The following is a 25,708-nucleotide window of genomic DNA, read 5'->3' on the forward strand; positions in this document are numbered from 1 at the left end:
TCTTTAGGAAGTTTTTATCATAAATCTTCAATAATATTCCAATCAGACAATTCCTTTGTCTTTAGAAAGGAAAAGGAACAGAGCTCGTGCTCACGGCCGCACGCGAACTGCTCAAACTGCTCTTATTCTCTCCCCCTTCAGAGTAGAAGCCTGAAACAAGGTTCTTATGACTGTTGACATCTAGTGGAAGCATTAGGAAGTGCAATCGGACCAAATTTTACACTGTATATTGGATAGGCAAAGACTTAATCCTTCAAACCTCAGATTTCCCACTTCCTGGTTGGATTTCTTCTCAGAATTTTGCCTGCCATGTGAGTTCTATTATATAAACTTCCGACAATAATGTATTATTGTTATGTTCGATAATGTATTATTGTTATGTTCTGTAATTTATTATTGTTATGTTCTGTAATGTATTATTGTTATGTTCTGTCATATTGTTATGTTCTGTAATATTGTTATGTTCAGTAATGTATTATTGTTATGTTCAGTAATGTATTATTGTTATGTTCAGTAATGTATTATTGTTATGTTTGGTAATGTATTATTGTTATGTTCTGTAATGTATAATTGTTATGTTCGGTAATGTATTATTGTTATGTTCAGTAAGGTATTATTGTTCAGTAATGTATTATTGTTCAGTAATGTATTATTGTTATGTTCGGTAATGTATTATTGTTATGATCTGTATTGTATTATTGTTATTGTTCTGTAATTGTATTATTGTTATGTTCAGTAATGTATTATTGTTATGTTCAGTAATGTATTATTGTTATGTTCAGTAATGTATTATTGTTATGTTCGGTAATGTATTATTGTTATGTTCAGTAATGTATTATTGTTATGTTCGGTAATGTATTATTGTTCAGTAATGTATTATTATGTTCAGTAATGTATTATTGTTATGTTCAGTAATGTTTTGTTCAGTAATGTGTTATTGTTATGTTCGATAATGTATTATTGTTATGTTCAGTAAGGTATTATTGTTCAGTAATGTATTATTGTTATGTTTGGTAATGTATTGTTTTGTTCGGTAATGTATTATTGTTATGTTCAGTAATGTTTTGTTCTGTAATGTATTATTGTTGGGTAATGTATTATTGTTATGTTCAGTAATGTTTTGTTCTGTAATGTATTATTGTTGGGTAATGTATTATTGTTATGTTCAGTAAGGTATTATTGTTCAGTAATGTATTATTGTTATGTTTGGTAATGTATTATTGTTATGTTCAGTAATGTATTATTGTTATGTTCGGTAATGTATTATTGTTATGTTCAGTAATGTATTATTGTTATGTTCGGTAATGTATTATTGTTCAGTAATGTATTATTATGTTCAGTAATGTATTATTGTTATGTTCAGTAATGTTTTGTTCAGTAATGTGTTATTGTTATGTTCGATAATGTATTATTGTTATGTTCAGTAAGGTATTATTGTTCAGTAATGTATTATTGTTATGTTTGGTAATGTATTGTTTTGTTCGGTAATGTATTATTGTTATGTTCAGTAATGTTTTGTTCTGTAATGTATTATTGTTGGGTAATGTATTATTGTTATGTTCAGTAATGTTTTGTTCTGTAATGTATTATTGTTGGGTAATGTATTATTGTTATGTTCAGTAAGGTATTATTGTTCAGTAATGTATTATTGTTCAGTAATGTATTATTGTTATGTTTGGTAATGTATTATTGTTATGTTCAGTAATGTATTATTGTTATGTTCGGTAATGTATTATTGTTATGTTCAGTAATGTATTATTGTTATGTTCGGTAATGTATTATTGTTATGTTCGGTAATGTATTATTGTTATGTTCGGTAATGTATTATTGTTATGTTCGGTAATGTATTATTGTTATGTTCGGTAATGTATTATTGTTATGTTCAGTAATGTATTATTGTTATGTTCTGTAATGTATTATTGTTATGTTCAGTAAGGTATTATTGTTCAGTAATGTATTATTGTTATGTTTGGTAATGTATTATTGTTATGTTCAGTAATGTATTATTGTTATGTTCAGTGATGTATTATTGTTATGTTCAGTAATGTTTTGTTCAGTAATGTGTTATTGTTATGTTCAGTAATGTATTATTGTTATGTTAGGTAATGTATTATTGTTATGTTCAGTAATGTATTATTGTTATGTTCAGTGATGTATTATTGTTATGTTCAGTAATGTTTTGTTCAGTAATGTGTTATTGTTATGTTCAGTAATGTATTATTGTTATGTTAGGTAATGTATTATTGTTATGTTCAGTAATGTATTATTGTTATGTTCAGTAATGTATTATTGTTATGTTCAGTAATGTATTATTGTTATGTTCGGTAATGTATTATTGTTATGTTCAGTGATGTATTATTGTTATGTTCAGTAATGTTTTGTTCAGTAATGTGTTATTGTTATGTTCAGTAATGTATTATTGTTATGTTAGGTAATGTATTATTGTTATGTTCAGTAATGTATTATTGTTATGTTCAGTGATGTATTATTGTTATGTTCAGTAATGTTTTGTTCAGTAATGTATTATTGTTATGTTCAGTAATGTATTATTGTTATGTTCAGTAATGTATTATTGTTATGTTCAGTAATGTATTATTGTTATGTTCGGTAATGTAATATTGTTATGTTCAGTAATGTATTATTGTTATGTTCAGTAATGTATTATTGTTATGTTCAGTAATGTATTATTGTTATGTTCGGTAATGTATTATTGTTATGTTCAGTAATGTATTATTGTTATGTTCGGTAATGTATTATTGTTATGTTCAGTAATGTATTATTGTTATGTTCAGTAATGTATTATTGTTATGTTCGGTAATGTATTATTGTTATGTTCGGTAATGTATTATTGTTATGTTCGGTAATGTATTATTGTTATGTTCAGTAATGTATTATTGTTATGTTCTGTAATGTATTATTGTTATGTTCTGTAATGTATTATTGTTATTGTTATATAATGTATTATTGTTATTGTTCTGTAATTGTATTATTGTTATTGTTATGTAATGTATTATTGTTATTGTTCTGTAATTGTATTATTGTTATTGTTATGTAATGTACTATTGTTATGTAATGTATTATTGTTATGTAATGTATTATTGTTCTGTAATGTATTATTGTTCTGTAATGTATTATTGTTATGTTCAGTCATGTATTATTGTTATGTTCAGTCATGTATTATTGTTATGTTCTGTAATGTATTATTGTTATGTTCAGTAATGTATTATTTTTATGTTCTGTAATGTATTATTGTTATGTTCAGTAATGTACTATTGTTATGTCCGGTAATGTATTATTGTTCTGTAATGTATTATTGTTCTGTAATGTATTATTGTTATGTTCGGTAATGTATTATTGTTATGTTCGGTAATGTATTACTGTTATGTCCGGTAATGTATTGTTTAGTAATGTATTATTGTTTTGTTTGGTAATGTATTATTGTTATGTTCGGTAATGTATTACTGTTATGTCCGGTAATGTATTGTTTAGTAATGTATTATTGTTTTGTTTGGTCATGTATTATTGTTATGTTCAGTAATGTATTATTGTTATGTTTGGTAATGTATTATTGTTTTGTTTGGTAATGTATTATTGTTATGTTCGGTAATGTATTATTGTTATGTTCGGTAATGTATTATTGATTTGTTTGGTAATGTATTATTGTTATGTTCAGTAATGTTTTATTGTTATGTTTGGTAATGTATTATTGATTTGTTTGGTAATGTATTATTGTTATGTTCAGTAATGTTTTGTTTGGTAATGTATTATTGTTATGTTCAGTAATGTTTTGTTTGGTAATGCATTATTGTTATGTTCGGTAATGTATTATTGTTATGTTCAGTAATGTATTATTGTTTTGTTCGGTAATGTATTATTGTTATTGTTCGGTAATGTATTGTTTTGTTTGGTAATGCATTATTGTTATGTTCAGTAATGTATTATTGTTATGTTCGGTAATGTATTGTTTTGTTTGGTAATGCATTATTGTTATGTTCGGTAATGTATTATTGTTATGTTCGGTAATGTATTACTGTTATGTCCGGTAATGTATTGTTTAGTAATGTATTATTGTTATGTTCAGTAATGTATTATTGTTATGTTCGGTAATGTTATGTTCGGTAATGTATTAATGTTATGTTCGGTAATGTATTGTTGTTTTGTTCGGTAATGTATTGTTTTGTTTGGTAATGCATTATTGTTATGTTCTGTAATGTATTATTGTTATGTTCGGTAATGTATTATTGTTTTGTTTGGTATTGTATTATTGTTTTGTTTGGTATTGTATTATTGTTATGTTCAGTAATGAATTGTTTTGTTTGGTAATGCATTATTGTTATGTTTGGTATTGTATTATTGTTTTGTTTGGTATTGTATTATTGTTTTGTTTGGTAATGTATTATTGTTATGTTCGGTAATGAATTGTTTTGTTTGGTAATGCATTATTGTTATGTTCGATAATGTTTTGTTTGGTAATGTATTATTGTTATGTTCAGTAATGTATTATTGTTATGTTTGGTAATGTATTATTGTTTTGTTTGGTAATGTATTATTGTTATGTTCAGTAATTAATTGTTTTGTTTGGTAATGCATTATTGTTATGTTCGGTAATGTATTATTGTTATGTTCGGTAATGTATTATTGTTATGTTCGGTAATGTATTATTGTTATGTTCGGTAATGTATTATTGATTTGTTTGGTAATGTATTATTGTTATGTTCAGTAATGTTTTGTTTGGTAATGTATTATTGTTATGTTCGGTAATGTATTATTGTTATGTTCAGTAATGTTTTGTTTGGTAATGCATTATTGTTATGTTCGGTAATGTTTTGTTTGGTAATGTATTATTGTTATGTTCAGTAATGTTTTGTTTGGTAATGCATTATTGTTATGTTCGGTAATGTATTATTGTTATGTTCAGTAATGTATTATTGTTTTGTTCGGTAATGTATTATTGTTATTGTTCGGTAATGTATTGTTTTGTTTGGTAATGCATTATTGTTATGTTCAGTAATGTATTATTGTTATGTTCGGTAATGTATTATTGATTTGTTTGGTAATGTATTATTGTTATGTTCAGTAATGTTTTGTTTGGTAATGTATTATTGTTATGTTCGGTAATGTATTATTGTTATGTTCAGTAATGTTTTGTTTGGTAATGCATTATTGTTATGTTCGGTAATGTATTATTGTTATGTTCAGTAATGTATTATTGTTTTGTTCGGTAATGTATTATTGTTATTGTTCGGTAATGTATTGTTTTGTTTGGTAATGCATTATTGTTATGTTCGGTAATGTATTACTGTTATGTCCGGTAATGTATTGTTTAGTAATGTATTATTGTTATGTTCAGTAATGTATTATTGTTATGTTCGGTAATGTATTATTGTTATGTTCGGTAATGTTATGTTCGGTAATGTATTAATGTTATGTTCGGTAATGTATTATTGTTTTGTTCGGTAATGTATTATTGTTATGTTCGGTAATGTATTATTGTTCTGTAATGTATTATTGTTATGTTCGGTAATGTATTATTGTTATGTTCGGTAATGTATTATTGTTATGTTCGGTAATGTATTACTTTTATGTCCGGTAATGTATTGTTTAGTAATGTATTATTGTTTTGTTCTGTAATGTATTATTGTTATGTTCGGTAATGTATTACTGTTATGTCCGGTAATGTATTGTTTAGTAATGTATTATTGTTTTGTTTGGTCATGTATTATTGTTATGTTCAGTAATGTATTATTGTTATGTTTGGTAATGTATTATTGTTTTGTTTGGTAATGTATTATTGTTATGTTCGGTAATGTATTATTGTTATGTTCGGTAATGTATTATTGATTTGTTTGGTAATGTATTATTGTTATGTTCAGTAATGTTTTATTGTTATGTTCGGTAATGTATTATTGATTTGTTTGGTAATGTATTATTGTTATGTTCAGTAATGTTTTGTTTGGTAATGTATTATTGTTATGTTCAGTAATGTTTTGTTTGGTAATGCATTATTGTTATGTTCGGTAATGTATTATTGTTATGTTCAGTAATGTATTATTGTTTTGTTCGGTAATGTATTATTGTTATTGTTCGGTAATGTATTGTTTTGTTTGGTAATGCATTATTGTTATGTTCAGTAATGTATTATTGTTATGTTCGGTAATGTATTGTTTTGTTTGGTAATGCATTATTGTTATGTTCGGTAATGTATTATTGTTATGTTCGGTAATGTATTACTGTTATGTCCGGTAATGTATTGTTTAGTAATGTATTATTGTTATGTTCAGTAATGTATTATTGTTATGTTCGGTAATGTTATGTTCGGTAATGTATTAATGTTATGTTCGGTAATGTATTGTTGTTTTGTTCGGTAATGTATTGTTTTGTTTGGTAATGCATTATTGTTATGTTCTGTAATGTATTATTGTTATGTTCGGTAATGTATTATTGTTATGTCCGGTAATGTATTATTGTTATGTCCGGTAATGTATTGTTTTGTTTGGTAATGCATTATTGTTATGTTCGGTAATGTATTATTGTTATGTTCGGTAATGTATTATTGTTATGTTCGGTAATGCATTATTGTTATGTTTGGTAATACATTATTGTTATGTTCAGTAATGTATTGTTTTGTTTGGTAATGTATTGTTGTTATGTTCAGTAATGTATTATTGTTATGTTCGGTAATGTATTATTGTTATGTCCGGTATTGTTTTGTTTGGTAATGCATTATTGTTATGTTCAGTAATGTATTGTTTTGTTTGGTAATGTATTGTTGTTATGTTCAGTAATGTATTATTGTTATGTTCGGTAATGTATTATTGTTATGTCCGGTAATGTATTGTTTTGTTTGGTAATGCATTATTGTTATGTTCGGTAATGCATTATTGTTATGTTCGGTAATGCATTATTGTTATTTTCGGTAATGTATTATTGTTATGTTCGGTAATGTATTATTGTTATGTTCAGTAATGTATTATTGTTATGTTCGGTAATGTATTGTTTTGTTTGGTAATGCATTATTGTTATGTTCGGTAATGTATTATTGTTATGTTCGGTAATGTATTATTGTTATGTTCGGTAATGTATTATTGTTATGTTCGGTAATGTATTGTTTTGTTTGGTAATGCATTATTGTTATGTTCGGTAATGTATTATTGTTATGTTCGGTAATGTATTATTGTTATGTTCGGTAATGTATTATTGTTATGTTCGGTAATGTATTGTTTTGTTTGGTAATGCATTATTGTTATGTGATTTGCTGTATATCAATCAAATCTATAAAGCCCTTTTTACATCAGCAGAATTCACAAAGTGCTATACAGAAAGCCAGCTTTAAACCCCAAACAGCAAGCAATGCAGATGTATGTAAAATGTATATGTTGCAGAAAATATGTAAAATCAAAAAGATGTGTCCTCCTAAGAGGAGGGCTGGTTAAACATTTTTAAAATTTAAATTCAAGTTTGAAAAGTAAAATTGCGTATTGTCACAGTAGGGCTAGGCAATAGTGCCTAAAACTATATTTCAATGTGTTTTCTCTAAATAAGCTGTGTTGCACAATTTAAAGATCAAGTTCACTGCATTTAGCAATACTATATTGAATTCAGAGCTTGAGGAATAGGCATACATAGGCTGAATATATGCCTTCGACAACCATAAGACCCACTAATAATTACATTATTTCATCAAAATAGTTGTACCTGCTTTTTTTGCGATAATCACTGATCTGGCTTTCAGGTCTGTCTATAACAATGCCAGTTATGTTATAAATGTAACCAGAATCATCCATATTTCACATTCACTAATAATATAGCAGACACCGGTGTCATAAACTCTAAAGCCCGCCCACGAGCGAGTGTGTTGCCAGCTAATATTTTTATTTTAATCCAATTTGGATCTAGGTATAATTTCACAAGTTCTGAATTCAGCTAAAACGCAGAACAGTTGAATAGTTATGAACACACCCTTCTGTCTGTCCCCAACTGTTTGAACAGCATGCTAGCCTGTCCACTTTGTTCAGATGTTGAAATCAAGTGGCCTACCTTATTTCTCAGAATAAAAACAAATGGCCAATTCTTTATATAATTGTTTTATGCTTTTTGCACATTTTAAAACACACTTAACAGCTAGTATAACAAACTTTGTTTGACTAAAATGCTGCTAGCTATACGTGGTAGCGTAAAGCACGCGACAAACTGAGCATTCATTTTCCAGAATTAATGTTCATTGGTACATCCGTTTTTAGTAATGCCTGCTCTGCTTGAAATTTGAGGAGTTGAAACATAAATAGGGTATGGTTCAAAAGGTTAACTTATCCTCTATTACAGTAAAATAATGTATCCATGTGTTTCGGTATCCATATGACCGATTTCTGTTGGACCAAACCTCAAATGCAAATAGGGGGTTGAAACCGTTTGTCAGAGCAGAAGAAGTGATCTCATCTTTGTTGTTGTGAGGGGTGGTGGGAGGGGCTTGGGAGAAAGAGGCAAAGCGAGTGATTTCAAAATCTGTCCAAAATAAGCCCAATGCATTTCTATGCGCTTATATTGAACCTAAGCTCATCGCCTGCCTTTGGGACAACAACTCCCTTTGTTAGAGTGGCAACATTTTTTTTTTTCATTAAATACAGATATCTGGTGCAAAAGGCAACATGAGAACCAAGTGGACATAAACGCTCATAAAAGAAAAATACAACAAACCTCGATTCTGCGATACAGGCATTTGGAATGTCGCGCAAAACATAACATCAAAATAATCCAATTCATTTTATGTATCCCCCAGCCCTATGTCACATTATCCTTCCAGCAACAAGGTCTACAAGGTGAATGAGATTTGAATGGTGTTTTGAATTGAAAGCATATTAGCTCCTGAATGAAAGAATCTGGCTCAATCTCTTGTTTATTTGTTTATTTTGTTGTGGATTTTGGAACACATTGCTTTTTCTGTACGCAAAGTAAATGTCTGTCAATAGCAGCCAAAATATATATCTAATCGGGTGTGTGTGTGTGGTTCCAGGGTGTGTGAGCTGTTACAAGGAGGTGCTGTGATGAACAAGAGCTACCAGCCCCACGAGGCCCACATTCCTTACCTGCTGCAGCTATTCATCGACTACAACCTGTACGGCATGAACATGGTCAACCTGGGAGCCGTCAAGTTCCGCTGGAGCCAGCAGCGCGAAGGTAAGGACGCTCTGGGGGTACACATCTAGGATCCGTTTCCCCTCCCCCAATCATAACCTAAACAATTAGTGGGGGTGCTACTGAGATTTACACTTTTCTCTTGTTGTTCTACTGCATCTTGAATGTGTGTGGGTTTGGGGGGCAGTCTGAGGGAGGAAGGAAAGAAGGAAGGGGTGAGGGAGGGTGAAGGTCTAGCATCCTACTCTCAAGTTCATGACTTTGTGTGGGGGGCAGGCTTTTTAATGCAGTTATTGATATTACTGTTGACTGTTAGTGTTAGATGTGGTTTATATTACTGTTGACTGTTAGTGTTAGATGTGGTTTATATTACTGTTGACTGTTAGTGTTAGATGTGGTTTATATTACTGTTGACTGTTAGATGTGGTTTATATTACTGTTGGAACCGGTTCATGGAACAGAACCATAAAACAAAAAATAAGGAAAATGTTTAAGGAAAAGAATCAGAACCGGGAGTAGAAAGATTATTTTACCCAAGATGAAATGCTTAGTAATAGGGATGTAAACAAAATGTGTTAACTACATTTGACAGAAATACGTTTTTGGTGAGTATGGAACATTTCTGGGATCTTTTATTTCAGTTAAAAAACATGAGCTAGCGCACATCCAAAGAAATGTATTTTATGTAGAGGTGCTAACTAACGGAAAATTAACTAGAAGCTATAAAAATAAAGAGTCGAACACTCTATATATTTATTGGGTAAATCGCCAACGTTTCGGCAGGGATTTACCCAATAAATGACTGGAAAAGTGTGTGTGATATATAAAAATATAGTGTGCACCTCTCTTTGTCTTTTATTTCAGCTAATGAAACATGGGACCAACACTTTACACATTTATATTTCTGTTCGGTATAACACAAATGTATAATAAAAAGAATAAAAAGAATCAGAGCTTTAAAAAAGAACAGAAAGTAACAATATAAACCGGAACTTCTTTGTGTTCGAACCGGTTGTAGAACTTTATTTAGCTGGTCAGAACAATGGAAACGGACCAAAACAGTTATGGCTCTGTTAAGAACGAAACGATTTGAAATGTTACACGGAACCCAAACCGACGGCGCATAAATGTATTTTGTCCCCCTACACCAAACGCGATCACGACACGCAGGTTAAAATATCAAAACAAACTCTGAACCAATTACATTAATTTGGGGACAGGTCAAAAAGCATTAAACATGTATAGCAATTTAGCTAGTTAGCTTGCACTTGCTAGCTAATTTGACCTATTAGCTTGCTGTTGCTAGCTAATTTGTCCTATTAGCTTGCTGTTGCTAGCTAATTTGTCCTGGGATATAAACATTGAGTAGTTATTTTACCTGAAATGCACAAGGTCTTCTACTTCGACAATTAATCCACACATAAAACAGCCAACCGAATCGTTTCTAGTCATCTCTCCTCCTTCCAGGCTTTTTCATCTTTGAACTTATATGGTGATTGGCATCTACACTTTCACAGTATTACCACGACTACCGGCAAAACATTTAGTCTTTCAAACACCCACGTGGGTATAACAAATTCTATTTTAGCCCTTGGCAACACAGACGCTTGTTGGCGCGTGCAAGCAGTGTGGGTGGAATAATTGAATAACACAGATTTTTTTTTTTACATCGACACGCACGCGACGTGTCCGGTCTAGTCAGCATGTTAGATGTGGATGATATTACTGTTAGATGTGATTGATATTAGTGTTAGGTGTGGATGATATTACTGTTAGATGTGGATGATATTACTGTTAGATGTGGTTGATATTACTGTTAGATGTGGTTGATATTACTGTTAGATGTGGTTGATAGTACTGTTAGATGTGGTTGATATTACAGTTAGATGTGGTTGATAGTACTGTTGGATGATGTTGATATTACTGTTGGATGTGGTTGATATTACTGTTAGATGTGGTTGATATTACTGTTAGATGTGGTTGATATTACTGTTGGATGTGGTTGATATTACTGTTGGATGTGGTTGATATTACTGTTAGATGTGGTTGATATTACTGTTAGATGTGGTTGATATTACAGTTAGATGATGTTGATATTACTGTTGGATGATGTTGATATTACTGTTGGATGATGTTGATATTACTGTTGGATGTGGTTGATATTACTGTTGGATGTGGTTGATATTACTGTTAGATGTGGATGATAGTACTGTTAGATGTGGTTGATATTACAGTTAGTGATAGATGTGGTTGATATTACTGTTAGATGTGGTTGATATTACTGTTAGATGTGGTTGATATTACTGTTAGATGTGGTTGATATTACTGTTAGATGTGGTTGATATTACTGTTAGATGTGGTTGGTATTACTGTTAGTGTTAGATGTGGTTGATATTACTGTTAGTGTTAGATGTGGTTGATATTACTGTTAGATGTGGTTGATATTACTGTTAGTGTTAGATGTGGTTGATATTACTGTTACTGTTAGATGTGGTTGATATTACTGTTAGATGTGGTTGATATTACTGTTAGTGTTAGATATGGTTGATATTACTGTTAGATGTGGTTGATATTACTGTTAGATGTGGTTGGTATTACTGTTAGATGTGGTTGATATTACTGTTCATGTTAGATGTGGTTGATATTACTGTTAATGTTAGATGTGGTTGATATTACTGTTAGATGTGGTTGATATTACTGTTAGTGTTAGATGTGGTTGATATTACTGTTAGTGTTAGATGTGGTTGATATTACTGTTAGATGTGGTTGATATTACTGTTAGATATGGTTGATATTACTGTTGGATGTGGTTGATATTACTGTTAGATGTGGTTGGTATTACTGTTAGATGTGGTTGGTATTACTGTTCATGTTAGATGTGGTTGATATTACTGTTAATGTTAGATATGGTTGATATTACAGTTACATGTGGTTGATATTACTGTTAGTGTTAGATGTGGTTGATATTACTGTTAGTGTTAGATGTGGTTGATATTACAGTTAGATGTGGTTGATATTACTGTTAGTGTTAGATGTGGTTGAAATTACTGTTAGTGTTAGATGTGGTTGAAATTACTGTTAGTGTTAGATGTGGTTGAAATTACTGTTAGTGTTAGATGTGGTTGATATTACTGTTAGTGTTAGATGTGGTTGATATTACTGTTAGTGTTAGATGTGGTTGATATTACTGTTACATGTGGTTGATATTACTTTTAGTGTTAGATGTGGTTGATATTACTGTTAGATGTGGTTGATATTACTGTTAGATGTGGTTGATATTACTGTTAGTGTTAGATGTGGTTGATATTACTGTTAGATGTGGTTGATATTACTTTTAGTGATAGATGTGGTTGATATTACAGTTAGTGTTAGATGTGGTTGATATTACTGTTAGTTTTAGATGTGGTTTATATTACAGTTAGTGATAGATGTGGTTGATATTACAGTTAGTGTTAGATGTGGTTGATATTACTGTTAGTTTTAGATGTGGTTTATATTACAGTTAGTGATAGATGTGGTTGATATTACAGTTAGTGTTAGATGTGGTTGATATTACAGTTAGTGATAGATGTGGTTGATATTACAGTTAGTGATAGATGTGGTTGATATTACAGTTAGTGATAGATGTGGTTGATATTACAGTTAGTGATAGATGTGGTTTATATTACAGTTAGTGTTAGATGTGGTTGATATTACAGTTAGTGATAGATGTGGTTGATATTACAGTTAGTGTTAGATGTGGTTGATATTACTGTTAGTTTTAGATGTGGTTTATATTACTGTTAGTTTTACATTTGGTTGATATTACTGTTAGATGTGGTTGATATTACTGTTAGATGTGGTTGATATTACTGTTAGATGTGGTTGATAGTACTGTTAGATGTGGTTGATATTACAGTTAGATGTGGTTGATAGTACTGTTGGATGATGTTGATATTACTGTTGGATGTGGTTGATATTACTGTTAGATGTGGTTGATATTACTGTTAGATGTGGTTGATATTACTGTTGGATGTGGTTGATATTACTGTTGGATGTGGTTGATATTACTGTTAGATGTGGTTGATATTACTGTTAGATGTGGTTGATATTACAGTTAGATGATGTTGATATTACTGTTGGATGATGTTGATATTACTGTTGGATGATGTTGATATTACTGTTGGATGTGGTTGATATTACTGTTGGATGTGGTTGATATTACTGTTAGATGTGGATGATAGTACTGTTAGATGTGGTTGATATTACAGTTAGTGATAGATGTGGTTGATATTACTGTTAGATGTGGTTGATATTACTGTTAGATGTGGTTGATATTACTGTTAGATGTGGTTGATATTACTGTTAGATGTGGTTGATATTACTGTTAGATGTGGTTGGTATTACTGTTAGTGTTAGATGTGGTTGATATTACTGTTAGTGTTAGATGTGGTTGATATTACTGTTAGATGTGGTTGATATTACTGTTAGTGTTAGATGTGGTTGATATTACTGTTAATGTTAGATGTGGTTGATATTACTGTTAGATGTGGTTGATATTACTGTTAGTGTTAGATGTGGTTGATATTACTGTTAGATGTGGTTGATATTACTGTTAGATGTGGTTGGTATTACTGTTAGATGTGGTTGATATTACTGTTCATGTTAGATGTGGTTGATATTACTGTTAATGTTAGATGTGGTTGATATTACTGTTAGATGTGGTTGATATTACTGTTAGTGTTAGATGTGGTTGATATTACTGTTAGTGTTAGATGTGGTTGATATTACTGTTAGATGTGGTTGATATTACTGTTAGATATGGTTGATATTACTGTTGGATGTGGTTGATATTACTGTTAGATGTGGTTGGTATTACTGTTAGATGTGGTTGGTATTACTGTTCATGTTAGATGTGGTTGATATTACTGTTAATGTTAGATATGGTTGATATTACAGTTACATGTGGTTGATATTACTGTTAGTGTTAGATGTGGTTGATATTACTGTTAGTGTTAGATGTGGTTGATATTACAGTTAGATGTGGTTGATATTACTGTTAGTGTTAGATGTGGTTGAAATTACTGTTAGTGTTAGATGTGGTTGAAATTACTGTTAGTGTTAGATGTGGTTGAAATTACTGTTAGTGTTAGATGTGGTTGATATTACTGTTAGTGTTAGATGTGGTTGATATTACTGTTAGTGTTAGATGTGGTTGATATTACTGTTACATGTGGTTGATATTACTTTTAGTGTTAGATGTGGTTGATATTACTGTTAGATGTGGTTGATATTACTGTTAGATGTGGTTGATATTACTGTTAGTGTTAGATGTGGTTGATATTACTGTTAGATGTGGTTGATATTACTTTTAGTGATAGATGTGGTTGATATTACAGTTAGTGTTAGATGTGGTTGATATTACTGTTAGTTTTAGATGTGGTTTATATTACAGTTAGTGATAGATGTGGTTGATATTACAGTTAGTGTTAGATGTGGTTGATATTACTGTTAGTTTTAGATGTGGTTTATATTACAGTTAGTGATAGATGTGGTTGATATTACAGTTAGTGTTAGATGTGGTTGATATTACAGTTAGTGATAGATGTGGTTGATATTACAGTTAGTGATAGATGTGGTTGATATTACAGTTAGTGATAGATGTGGTTGATATTACAGTTAGTGATAGATGTGGTTTATATTACAGTTAGTGTTAGATGTGGTTGATATTACAGTTAGTGATAGATGTGGTTGATATTACAGTTAGTGTTAGATGTGGTTGATATTACTGTTAGTTTTAGATGTGGTTTATATTACTGTTATTTTTACATTTGGTTGATATTACTGTTAGATGTGGTTGATATTACTGTTAGATGTGGTTGATATTACTGTTAGATGTGGTTGATATTACTGTTAATGTTAGATGTGGTTGATATTACTGTTAGTGTTGGATGTGGTTGATATTACTGTTAGATGTGGTTGATATTACTGTTAGATGTGGTTGATATTACTGTTAATGTTAGATGTGGTTGATATTACTGTTAGATGTGGTTGATATTACTGTTCATGTTAGATGTGGTTGATATTACTGTTAGATGTGGTTGATATTACTGTTAATGTTAGATGTGGTTGATATTACTGTTAATGTTAGATATGGTTGATATTACTGTTGGTGTTAGATGTGGATGATATTACTGTTAGATGTGGTTGATATTACTGTTAGTGTTAGATGTGGATGATATTACTGTTAGTGTTAGATGTGGTTGATATTACTGTTAGTGTTAGATGTGGATGATATTACAGTTAGATGTGGTTGACATTACTGTTAGTGTTACATGTGGTTGAAATTACTGTTAGTGTTAGATGTGGTTGAAATTACTGTTAGATGTGGTTGATATTACTGTTAGATGTATATGGTTGATATTACTGTTAGATGTGGTTGATATTACTGTTAGATGTGGTTGATATTACTGTTAGATGTGGTTGATAGTACTGTTAGATGTGGTTGATATTACTGTTAGATGTATATGGTTGATATTACTGTTAGATGTGGTTGATATTACTGTTAGATGTGGTTGATATTACTGTTAGATGTGGTTGATATTACTGTTAGATGTGGTTGATATTACTGTTAGATGTGGTTGATAGTACTGTTAGATGTGGTTGATATTACTGTTAGATGTATATGGTTGATATTACTGTTAGATGTATATGGTTGATATTACTGTTAGATGTGGTTGATATTACTGTTAGATGTGGTTGATATTACTGTTAGATGTGGTTGATATTACTGTTAGATGTGGTTGATATTACTGTTAGATGTGGTTGATATTACTGTTAGATGTGGTTGATAGTACTGTTAGATGTATATGGTTGATATTACTGTTAGATGTGGTTGATAGTACTGTTAGATGTGGTTGATATTACTGTTAGATGTGGTTGATATTACTGTTAGTTTTAGTTGTGGTTGATATTACTGTTAGTGTTACATTTGGTTGATATTACTGTTAGTGTTACATTTGGTTGATATTACTGTTAGTGTTACATTTGGTTGATATTACTGTTAGATGTGGTTGATATTACTGTTAGTTTTAGTTGTGGTTGATATTACTTTTAGTGTTAGATGTGGTTGATATTACTGTTAATGTTAGATGTGGTTGATATTACTGTTAGATGTGGTTGATATTACTTTTAGTGTTAGATGTGGTTGATATTACTGTTAGATGTGGTTGATATTACTGTTAGATGTATATGGTTGATATTACTGTTAGATGTGGTTGATATTACTGTTAGATGTGGTTGATATTACTGTTAGATGTGGTTGATATTACTGTTAGATGTGGTTGATATTACTGTTGGATGATGTTGATATTACTGTTGGATGATGTTGATATTACTGTTGGATGTGGTTGATATTACTGTTAGATGTGGTTGATATTACTTTTAGTGTTAGATGTGGTTGATATTACTGTTAATGTTAGATGTGGTTGATATTACAGTTAGATGTGGTTGATATTACTTTTAGTGTTAGATGTGGTTGATATTACTTTTATTGTTAGATGTGGTTGATATTACTGTTAGATGTGGTTGATATTACTGTTAGATGTGGTTGATATTACTGTTGGATGTGGTTGATATTACTGTTGGATGTGGTTGATATTACAGTTAGTGATAGATGTGGTTGATATTACTGTTAGTGTTAGATGTGGTTGATATTACTGTTAGTGTTAGATGTGGTTGATATTACTGTTAGTGTTAGATGTGGTTGATATTACTGTTAGTGTTAGATGTGGTTGATATTACTGTTAGTGTTAGATGTGGTTGATATTACTGTTAGTGTTAGATGTGGTTGATATTACTGTTAGATGTGGTTGATATTACTGTTGGATGTGGTTGATATTACAGTTAGTGATAGATGTGGTTGATATTACTGATAGATGTGGTTGATATTACTGTTAGATGTGGTTGATATTACTGTTAGATGTGGTTGATATTACTGTTAGATGTGGTTGATATTACTGTTAGATGTGGTTGATATTACTGTTAGATGTGGTTGATATTACTGTTAGATGTGGTTGATAGTACTGTTAGATGTATATGGTTGATATTACTGTTAGATGTGGTTGATAGTACTGTTAGATGTGGTTGATATTACTGTTAGATGTGGTTGATATTACTGTTAGTTTTAGTTGTGGTTGATATTACTGTTAGTGTTACATTTGGTTGATATTACTGTTAGTGTTAGATGTGGTTTATATTACTGTTAGTGTTAGATGTGGTTGATATTCTTGTTAGATGTGGTTGATATTACTGTTAGATGTGGTTGATATTACTGTTAGTGTTAGATGTGGTTGATATTACTGTTAGTGTTAGATGTGGTTGATATTACTGTTAGTGTTACATTTGGTTGATATTACTGTTAGTGTTAGATGTGGTTTATATTACTGTTAGTGTTAGATGTGGTTGATATTCTTGTTAGATGTGGTTGATATTACTGTTAGATGTGGTTGATATTACTGTTAGTGTTAGATGTGGTTTATATTACTGTTAGTGTTAGATGTGGTTGATAGTACTGTTAGATGTGGTTGATATTACAGTTAGATGTGGTTGATATTACTGTTGGATGTGGTTGATATTACAGTTGGATGTGGTTGATATTACTGTTGGATGATGTTGATATTACTGTTGGATGTGGTTGATATTACTGTTGGATGTGGTTGATATTACTGTTGGATGTGGTTGATATTACTGTTGGATGTGGTTGATATTACTGTTAGATGTGGTTGATATTACTGTTAGTGTTAGATGTGGTTGATATTACTGTTAGTGTTAGATGTGGTTGATATTACTGTTAGTGTTAGATGTGGTTGATATTACTGTTAGATGTGGTTGATATTACTGTTAGTGTTAGATGTGGTTGATATTACTGTTAGTGTTAGATGTGGTTGATATTACTGTTAGATGTATATGGTTGATATTACTGTTAGATGTGGTTGATATTACTGTTAGATGTGGTGGATATTACTTTTAGTGTTAGATGTGGTTGATATTACTGTTAGATGTGGTTGATATTACTGTTAGATGTGGTTGATATTACTGTTAGATGTGGTTGATATTACTGTTAATGTTAGATGTGGTTGATATTACAGTTAGTGTTGGATGTGGTTGATATTACTGTTAGATGTGGTTGATATTACTTTTAGTGTTAGATGTGGTTGATATTACTGTTAGATGTGGTTGATATTACTGTTAGATGTGGTGGATATTACTTTTAGTGTTAGATGTGGTTGATATTACTGTTAGATGTGGTTGATATTACTGTTAGATGTGGTTGATATTACTGTTAGATGTGGTTGATATTACTGTTAATGTTAGATGTGGTTGATATTACAGTTAGTGTTGGATGTGGTTGATATTACTGTTAGATGTGGTTGATATTACTTTTAGTGTTAGATGTGGTTGATATTACTGTTAGATGTGGTTGATATTACTGTTAGATGTATATGGTTGATATTACTGTTAGATGTGGTTGATATTACTGTTAGATGTGGTTGATATTACTGTTAGATGTGGTTGATATTACTGTTAGATGTGGTTGATATTACTGTTAGATGTGGTTGATATTACTGTTAGATGTGGTTGATATTACTGTTAGATGTGGTTGATAGTACTGTTAGATGTGGTTGATATTACTGTTAGATGTATATGGTTGATATTACTGTTAGATGTATATGGTTGATATTACTGTTAGATGTGGTGTGGTTGATATTACTGTTAGATGTGGTTGATATTACTGTTAGATGTGGTTGATATTACTGTTAGATGTGGTTGATATTACTGTTAGATGTGGTTGATAGTACTGTTAGATGTATATGGTTGATATTACTGTTAGATGTGGTTGATAGTACTGTTAGATGTGGTTGATATTACTGTTAGATGTGGTTGATATTACTGTTAGTTTTAGTTGTGGTTGATATTACTGTTAGTGTTACATTTGGTTGATATTACTGTTAGTGTTACATTTGGTTGATATTACTGTTAGTGTTACATTTGGTTGATATTACTGTTAGTGTTACATTTGGTTGATATTACTGTTAGATGTGGTTGATATTACTGTTAGTTTTAGTTGTGGTTGATATTACTTTTAGTGTTAGATGTGGTTGATATTACTGTTAATGTTAGATGTGGTTGATATTACTGTTAGATGTGGTTGATATTACTTTTAGTGTTAGATGTGGTTGATATTACTGTTAGATGTGGTTGATATTACTGTTAGATGTATATGGTTGATATTACTGTTAGATGTGGTTGATATTACTGTTAGATGTGGTTGATATTACTGTTAGATGTGGTTGATATTACTGTTAGATGTGGTTGATATTACTGTTGGATGATGTTGATATTACTGTTGGATGATGTTGATATTACTGTTGGATGTGGTTGATATTACTGTTAGATGTGGTTGATATTACTTTTAGTGTTAGATGTGGTTGATATTACTGTTAATGTTAGATGTGGTTGATATTACAGTTAGATGTGGTTGATATTACTGTTGGATGTGGTTGATATTACTGTTAGATGTGGTTGATATTACTGTTGGATGTGGTTGATATTACTGTTAGATGTGGTTGATATTACTTTTAGTGTTAGATGTGGTTGATATTACTTTTATTGTTAGATGTGGTTGATATTACTGTTAGATGTGGTTGATATTACTGTTGGATGTGGTTGATATTACTGTTAGATGTGGTTGATATTACTGTTGGATGTGGTTGATATTACTGTTGGATGTGGTTGATATTACAGTTAGTGATAGATGTGGTTGATATTACTGTTAGTGTTAGATGTGGTTGATATTACTGTTAGTGTTAGATGTGGTTGATATTACTGTTAGTGTTAGATGTGGTTGATATTACTGTTAGTGTTAGATGTGGTTGATATTACTGTTAGTGTTAGATGTGGTTGATATTACTGTTAGTGTTAGATGTGGTTGATATTACTGTTAGATGTGGTTGATATTACTGTTGGATGTGGTTGATATTACAGTTAGTGATAGATGTGGTTGATATTACTGATAGATGTGGTTGATATTACTGTTAGATGTGGTTGATATTACTGTTAGATGTGGTTGATATTACTGTTAGATGTGGTTGATATTACTGTTAGATGTGGTTGATATTACTGTTAGATGTGGTTGATATTACTGTTAGATGTGGTTGATATTACTGTTAGATGTGGTTGATAGTACTGTTAGATGTATATGGTTGATATTACTGTTAGATGTGGTTGATAGTACTGTTAGATGTGGTTGATATTACTGTTAGATGTGGTTGATATTACTGTTAGTTTTAGTTGTGGTTGATATTACTGTTAGTGTTACATTTGGTTGATATTACTGTTAGTGTTAGATGTGGTTTATATTACTGTTAGTGTTAGATGTGGTTGATATTCTTGTTAGATGTGGTTGATATTACTGTTAGATGTGGTTGATATTACTGTTAGTGTAGATGTGGTTTATATTACTGTTAGTGTTAGATGTGGTTGATATTACTGTTAGTGTTACATTTGGTTGATATTACTGTTAGTGTTAGATGTGGTTTATATTACTGTTAGTGTTAGATGTGGTTGATATTCTTGTTAGATGTGGTTGATATTACTGTTAGATGTGGTTGATATTACTGTTAGTGTTAGATGTGGTTTATATTACTGTTAGTGTTAGATGTGGTTGATAGTACTGTTAGATGTGGTTGATATTACAGTTAGATGTGGTTGATATTACTGTTGGATGTGGTTGATATTACAGTTGGATGTGGTTGATATTACTGTTGGATGATGTTGATATTACTGTTGGATGTGGTTGATATTACTGTTGGATGTGGTTGATATTACTGTTGGATGTGGTTGATATTACTGTTGGATGTGGTTGATATTACTGTTAGATGTGGTTGATATTACTGTTAGTGTTAGATGTGGTTGATATTACTGTTAGTGTTAGATGTGGTTGATATTACTGTTAGATGTGGTTGATATTACTGTTAGTGTTAGATGTGGTTGATATTACTGTTAGTGTTAGATGTGGTTGATATTACTGTTAGATGTATATGGTTGATATTACTGTTAGATGTGGTTGATATTACTGTTAGTGTTAGATGTGGTTGATATTACTGTTAGTGTTAGATGTGGTTGATATTACTGTTAGATGTATATGGTTGATATTACTGTTAGATGTGGTTGATATTACTGTTAGATGTGGTTGATAGTACTGTTAGATGTATATGTTTGATATTACTGTTAGATGTGGTTGATATTACTGTTAGTGTTAGATGTGGATGATATTACTGTTAGATGTGGTTGATATTACTGTTAGTTTTAGTTGTGGTTGATATTACTGTTAGTGTTACATTTGGTTGATATTACTGTTAGTGTTAGATGTGGTTTATATTACTGTTAGTGTTAGATGTGGTTGATATTCTTGTTAGATGTGGCTGATATTACTGTTAGATGTGGTTGATATTACAGTTAGATGTGGTTGATAGTACTGTTAGATGTGGTTGATATTACTGTTAGATGTGGTTGATATTACTGTTAGATGTGGTTGATATTCTTGTTAGATGTGGTTGATATTCTTGTTAGATGTGGTTGATATTCTTGTTAGATGTGGCTGATATTACTGTTAGATGTGGTTGATATTACAGTTAGATGTGGTTGATAGTACTGTTAGATGTGGTTGATATTACTGTTAGATGTGGTTGATATTCTTGTTAGATGTGGCTGATATTACTGTTAGATGTGGTTGATATTACAGTTAGATGTGGTTGATAGTACTGTTGGATGATGTTGATATTACTGTTGGATGTGGTTGATATTACTGTTGGATGTGGTTGATATTACTGTTGGATGTGGTTGATATTACTGTTAGATGTGGTTGATATTACTGTTAGTGTTAGATGTGGTTGATATTACTGTTAGTGTTAGATGTGGTTGATATTACTGTTAGATGTGGTTGATATTACTTTTAGTGTTAGATGTGGTTGATATTACTGTTAGTGTTAGATATGGTTGATATTACTGTTGGTGTTAGATGTGGTTGATATTACAGTTAGATGTGGTTGATATTACTGTTAATGTTAGATGTGGTTGATATTACTGTTAGATGTGGTTGATATTACTGTTAGTGTTAGATGTGGTTGATATTACTGTTAGATGTGGTTGATATTACTTTTAGTGTTAGATGTGGTTGATATTACTGTTAGTGTTAGATGTGGTTGATATTACTGTTAGATGTGGTTGATATTATTGTTAGATGTGGTGGATATTACTTTTAGTGTTAGATGTGGTTGATATTACTGTTAGTGTTAGATGTGGTTGATATTACTGTTAGATGTGGTTGAAATTACTGTTAGTTTTAGATGTGGTTGATATTACTGTTAGTGTTAGATGTGGTTGGTATTACTGTTAGATGTGGTTGATATTACTGTTAGTGTTAGATGTGGTTGGTATTACTGTTAGATGTGGTTGATATTACTTTTAGTGTTAGATGTGGTTGATATTACTGTTAGATGTGGTTGATATTACTGTTCATGTTAGATGTGGTTGATATTACTGTTCATGTTAGATATGGTTGATATTACTGTTAGTGTTACATGTGGTTGAAATTACTGTTAGTGTTACATGTGGTTGAAATTACTGTTAGTGTTACATGTGGTTGAAATTACTGTTAGTGTTACATGTGGTTGAAATTACTGTTAGTGTTAGATGTGGTTGAAATTACTGTTAGTGTTAGATGTGGTTGATATTACTGTTAGTGTTACATGTGGTTGAAATTACTGTTAGTGTTAGATGTGGTTGATATTACTGTTAGTGTTAGGTGTGGTTGATATTACTGTTAATGTTAGATGTGGTTGATATTACTGTTAGATGTGGTTGATATTACTGTTAGATGTGGTTGATATTACTGTTAGTGTTAGATGTGGTTGATATTACAGTTAGTGTTAGATGTGGTTGATATTACTGTTACATGTGGTTGATATTACTTTTAGTGTTAGATGTGGTTGATATTACTGTTAGATGTGGTTGATATTACTGTTAGTGTTAGATGTGGTTGACATTACTGTTAGTGTTACATGTGGTTGAAATTACTGTTAGTGTTAGATGTGGTTGATATTACAGTTAGATGTGGTTGATATTACAGTTAGATGTGGTTGATATTACAGTTAGATGTGGTTGATATTACTGTTAGTGTTAGATGTGGTTGAAATGACTGTTAGTGTTAGATGTGGTTGATATTACTGTTAATGTTAGATGTGGTTGATATTTCTGTTAGATGTGGTTGATATTACTGTTAATGTTAGATGTGGTTGATATTACTGTTAATGTTAGATGTGGTTGCTATTACTGTTAGATGTGGTTGATATTACTTTTAGTGTTAGATGTGGTTGATATTACAGTTAGTGTTAGATGTGGTTGATATTACTGTTAGATGTGGTTGATATTACTGTTAGATGTGGTTGAAATTACTGTTAGTGTTAGATGTGGTTGAAATTACTGTTAGTGTTAGATGTGGTTGATATTACTGTTACATGTGGTTGATATTACTTTTAGTGTTAGATGTGGTTGATATTACTGTTAGTGTTAGATGTGGTTGATATTACTGTTAGTGTTAGATGTGGTTGATATTACTGTTAGTGTTAGATGTGGTTGATATTACTGTTAGTGTTAGATGTGGTTGATATTACTGTTAGTGTTAGATGTGGTTGATATTACTGTTAGTGTTAGATGTGGTTGATATTACTGTTAGTGTTAGATGTGGTTGATATTACTGTTAGTGTTAGATGTGGTTGATATTACTTTTAGTGTTAGATGTGGTTGATATTACTGTTAGTGTTAGATGTGGTTGATATTACAGTTAGTGTTAGATGTGGTTGATATTACTGTTACATGTGGTTGATATTACTTTTAGTGTTAGATGTGGTTGATATTACTGTTAGATGTGGTTGATATTACTGTTAGTGTTAGATGTGGTTGACATTACTGTTAGTGTTACATGTGGTTGAAATTACTGTTAGTGTTACATGTGGTTGAAATTACTGTTAGTGTTACATGTGGTTGAAATTACTGTTAGTGTTAGATGTGGTTGAAATTACTGTTAGTGTTAGATGTGGTTGATATTACTGTTAGTGTTACATGTGGTTGAAATTACTGTTAGTGTTAGATGTGGTTGATATTACTGTTAGTGTTAGGTGTGGTTGATATTACTGTTAATGTTAGATGTGGTTGATATTACTGTTAGATGTGGTTGATATTACTGTTAGTGTTAGATGTGGATGATATTACTGTTAGATGTGGTTGATATTACTTTTAGTGTTAGATGTGGTTGATATTACTGTTAGTGTTAGATGTGGTTGATATTACAGTTAGTGTTAGATGTGGTTGATATTACTGTTACATGTGGTTGATATTACTTTTAGTGTTAGATGTGGTTGATATTACTGTTAGATGTGGTTGATATTACTGTTAGTGTTAGATGTGGTTGATATTACTGTTAGATGTGGTTGATATTACTGTTTATGTTAGATGTGGTTGATATTACTGTTAGATGTATGTGGTTGATATTACTGTTGGATGTGGTTGATATTACTGTTGGATGTGGTTGATATTACTGTTAGTGTTAGATCTGGTTGATATTACAGTTAGATGTGGTTGATATTACTGTTAGTGTTAGATGTGGTTGAGTACTATGTATTTGCAGCATGCCCAGTCATAAGAGATCAAGGCTGTTTTCTTCTCTGATGGACAGACATCCCAGGCTATAGGGCCACCTCCTCCACCGTGCTCTGGCTCTGTGGGGAGGCTGTAAGGGAGGACAAGGAGAGAGGGACTGCTGCCATGCTTTGTGTCATGATGTATTAGTACATTTCTTTACAATGGCCTTGAGATGCCTCTGCTGCTTCTCTAGCTCACACCATCTATCTCACACCGGTGAACACACACACACACCTCCTTGTCCTGCTACATAATGCATCCTGGTCAGTGTGGCAACCAGATGACACCCTGGCCTTTCAAAGACCTGACCGTATAGATAGAGAAGGTTTTAATCATAAAGCATAAAGCTTTACAATGACAGTGCTTTGAATAATACACCTTGCAAACACACAGCAAAGCTTACAACAGAAGGATAGATGAAGAGGGAGGGAGAACTAGAAGCAATGGGGTGCCGGCCAGTTGGCAGCCCCCCTCCAGCCATGAAACTAGACTAGTGGAGTAACTCTTAGCTTCTGCCTCCTGCACATTCTCCTCGAACCCCAGAGGATTCTGGAACACCGCCAGGCTGTTACAGACAATAAGTCATTATGCACAAGATTGAGAGATCCAGGCCACATCCCTGTATGTCACCCAATCCAGGAGCCCGAGGCACATTCCTAGTAATATCATCAGTCTCTTCCTCTGTTTCACAGAGCTGGACAGACAAACACCCTTTACGTCAATCTAGAGAAATAAACCACTGGGCTTGGATATGGATCTATTTACTTCTGACCTTTTGAACTCGGTATAGAACTTGTACTTTACACAGCTGTTTAGTATTAATATGACCTCCCGC

At 31.3% G+C, this 25,708-nt stretch overlaps 1 protein-coding gene across 1 annotated transcript in view; it reads left to right on the forward strand.

The window, feature by feature from the left end:
* The window catches only part of LOC109901354 (DNA polymerase zeta catalytic subunit), a 121,542-nt gene that overhangs the window by 46,951 nt on the left and 48,883 nt on the right, over positions 1-25,708 (forward strand). Inside the window, exon 4 of the mRNA XM_020497383.2 lies at positions 9,011-9,174. Within this exon, the coding sequence (XP_020352972.1) occupies positions 9,011-9,174 (164 nt within the window). The remainder of the gene's footprint in view (positions 1-9,010; positions 9,175-25,708) is intronic.

Source organism: Oncorhynchus kisutch, linkage group LG12, assembly GCF_002021735.2.
Source record: "Oncorhynchus kisutch isolate 150728-3 linkage group LG12, Okis_V2, whole genome shotgun sequence".
NCBI lineage: Eukaryota > Metazoa > Chordata > Actinopteri > Salmoniformes > Salmonidae > Oncorhynchus > Oncorhynchus kisutch.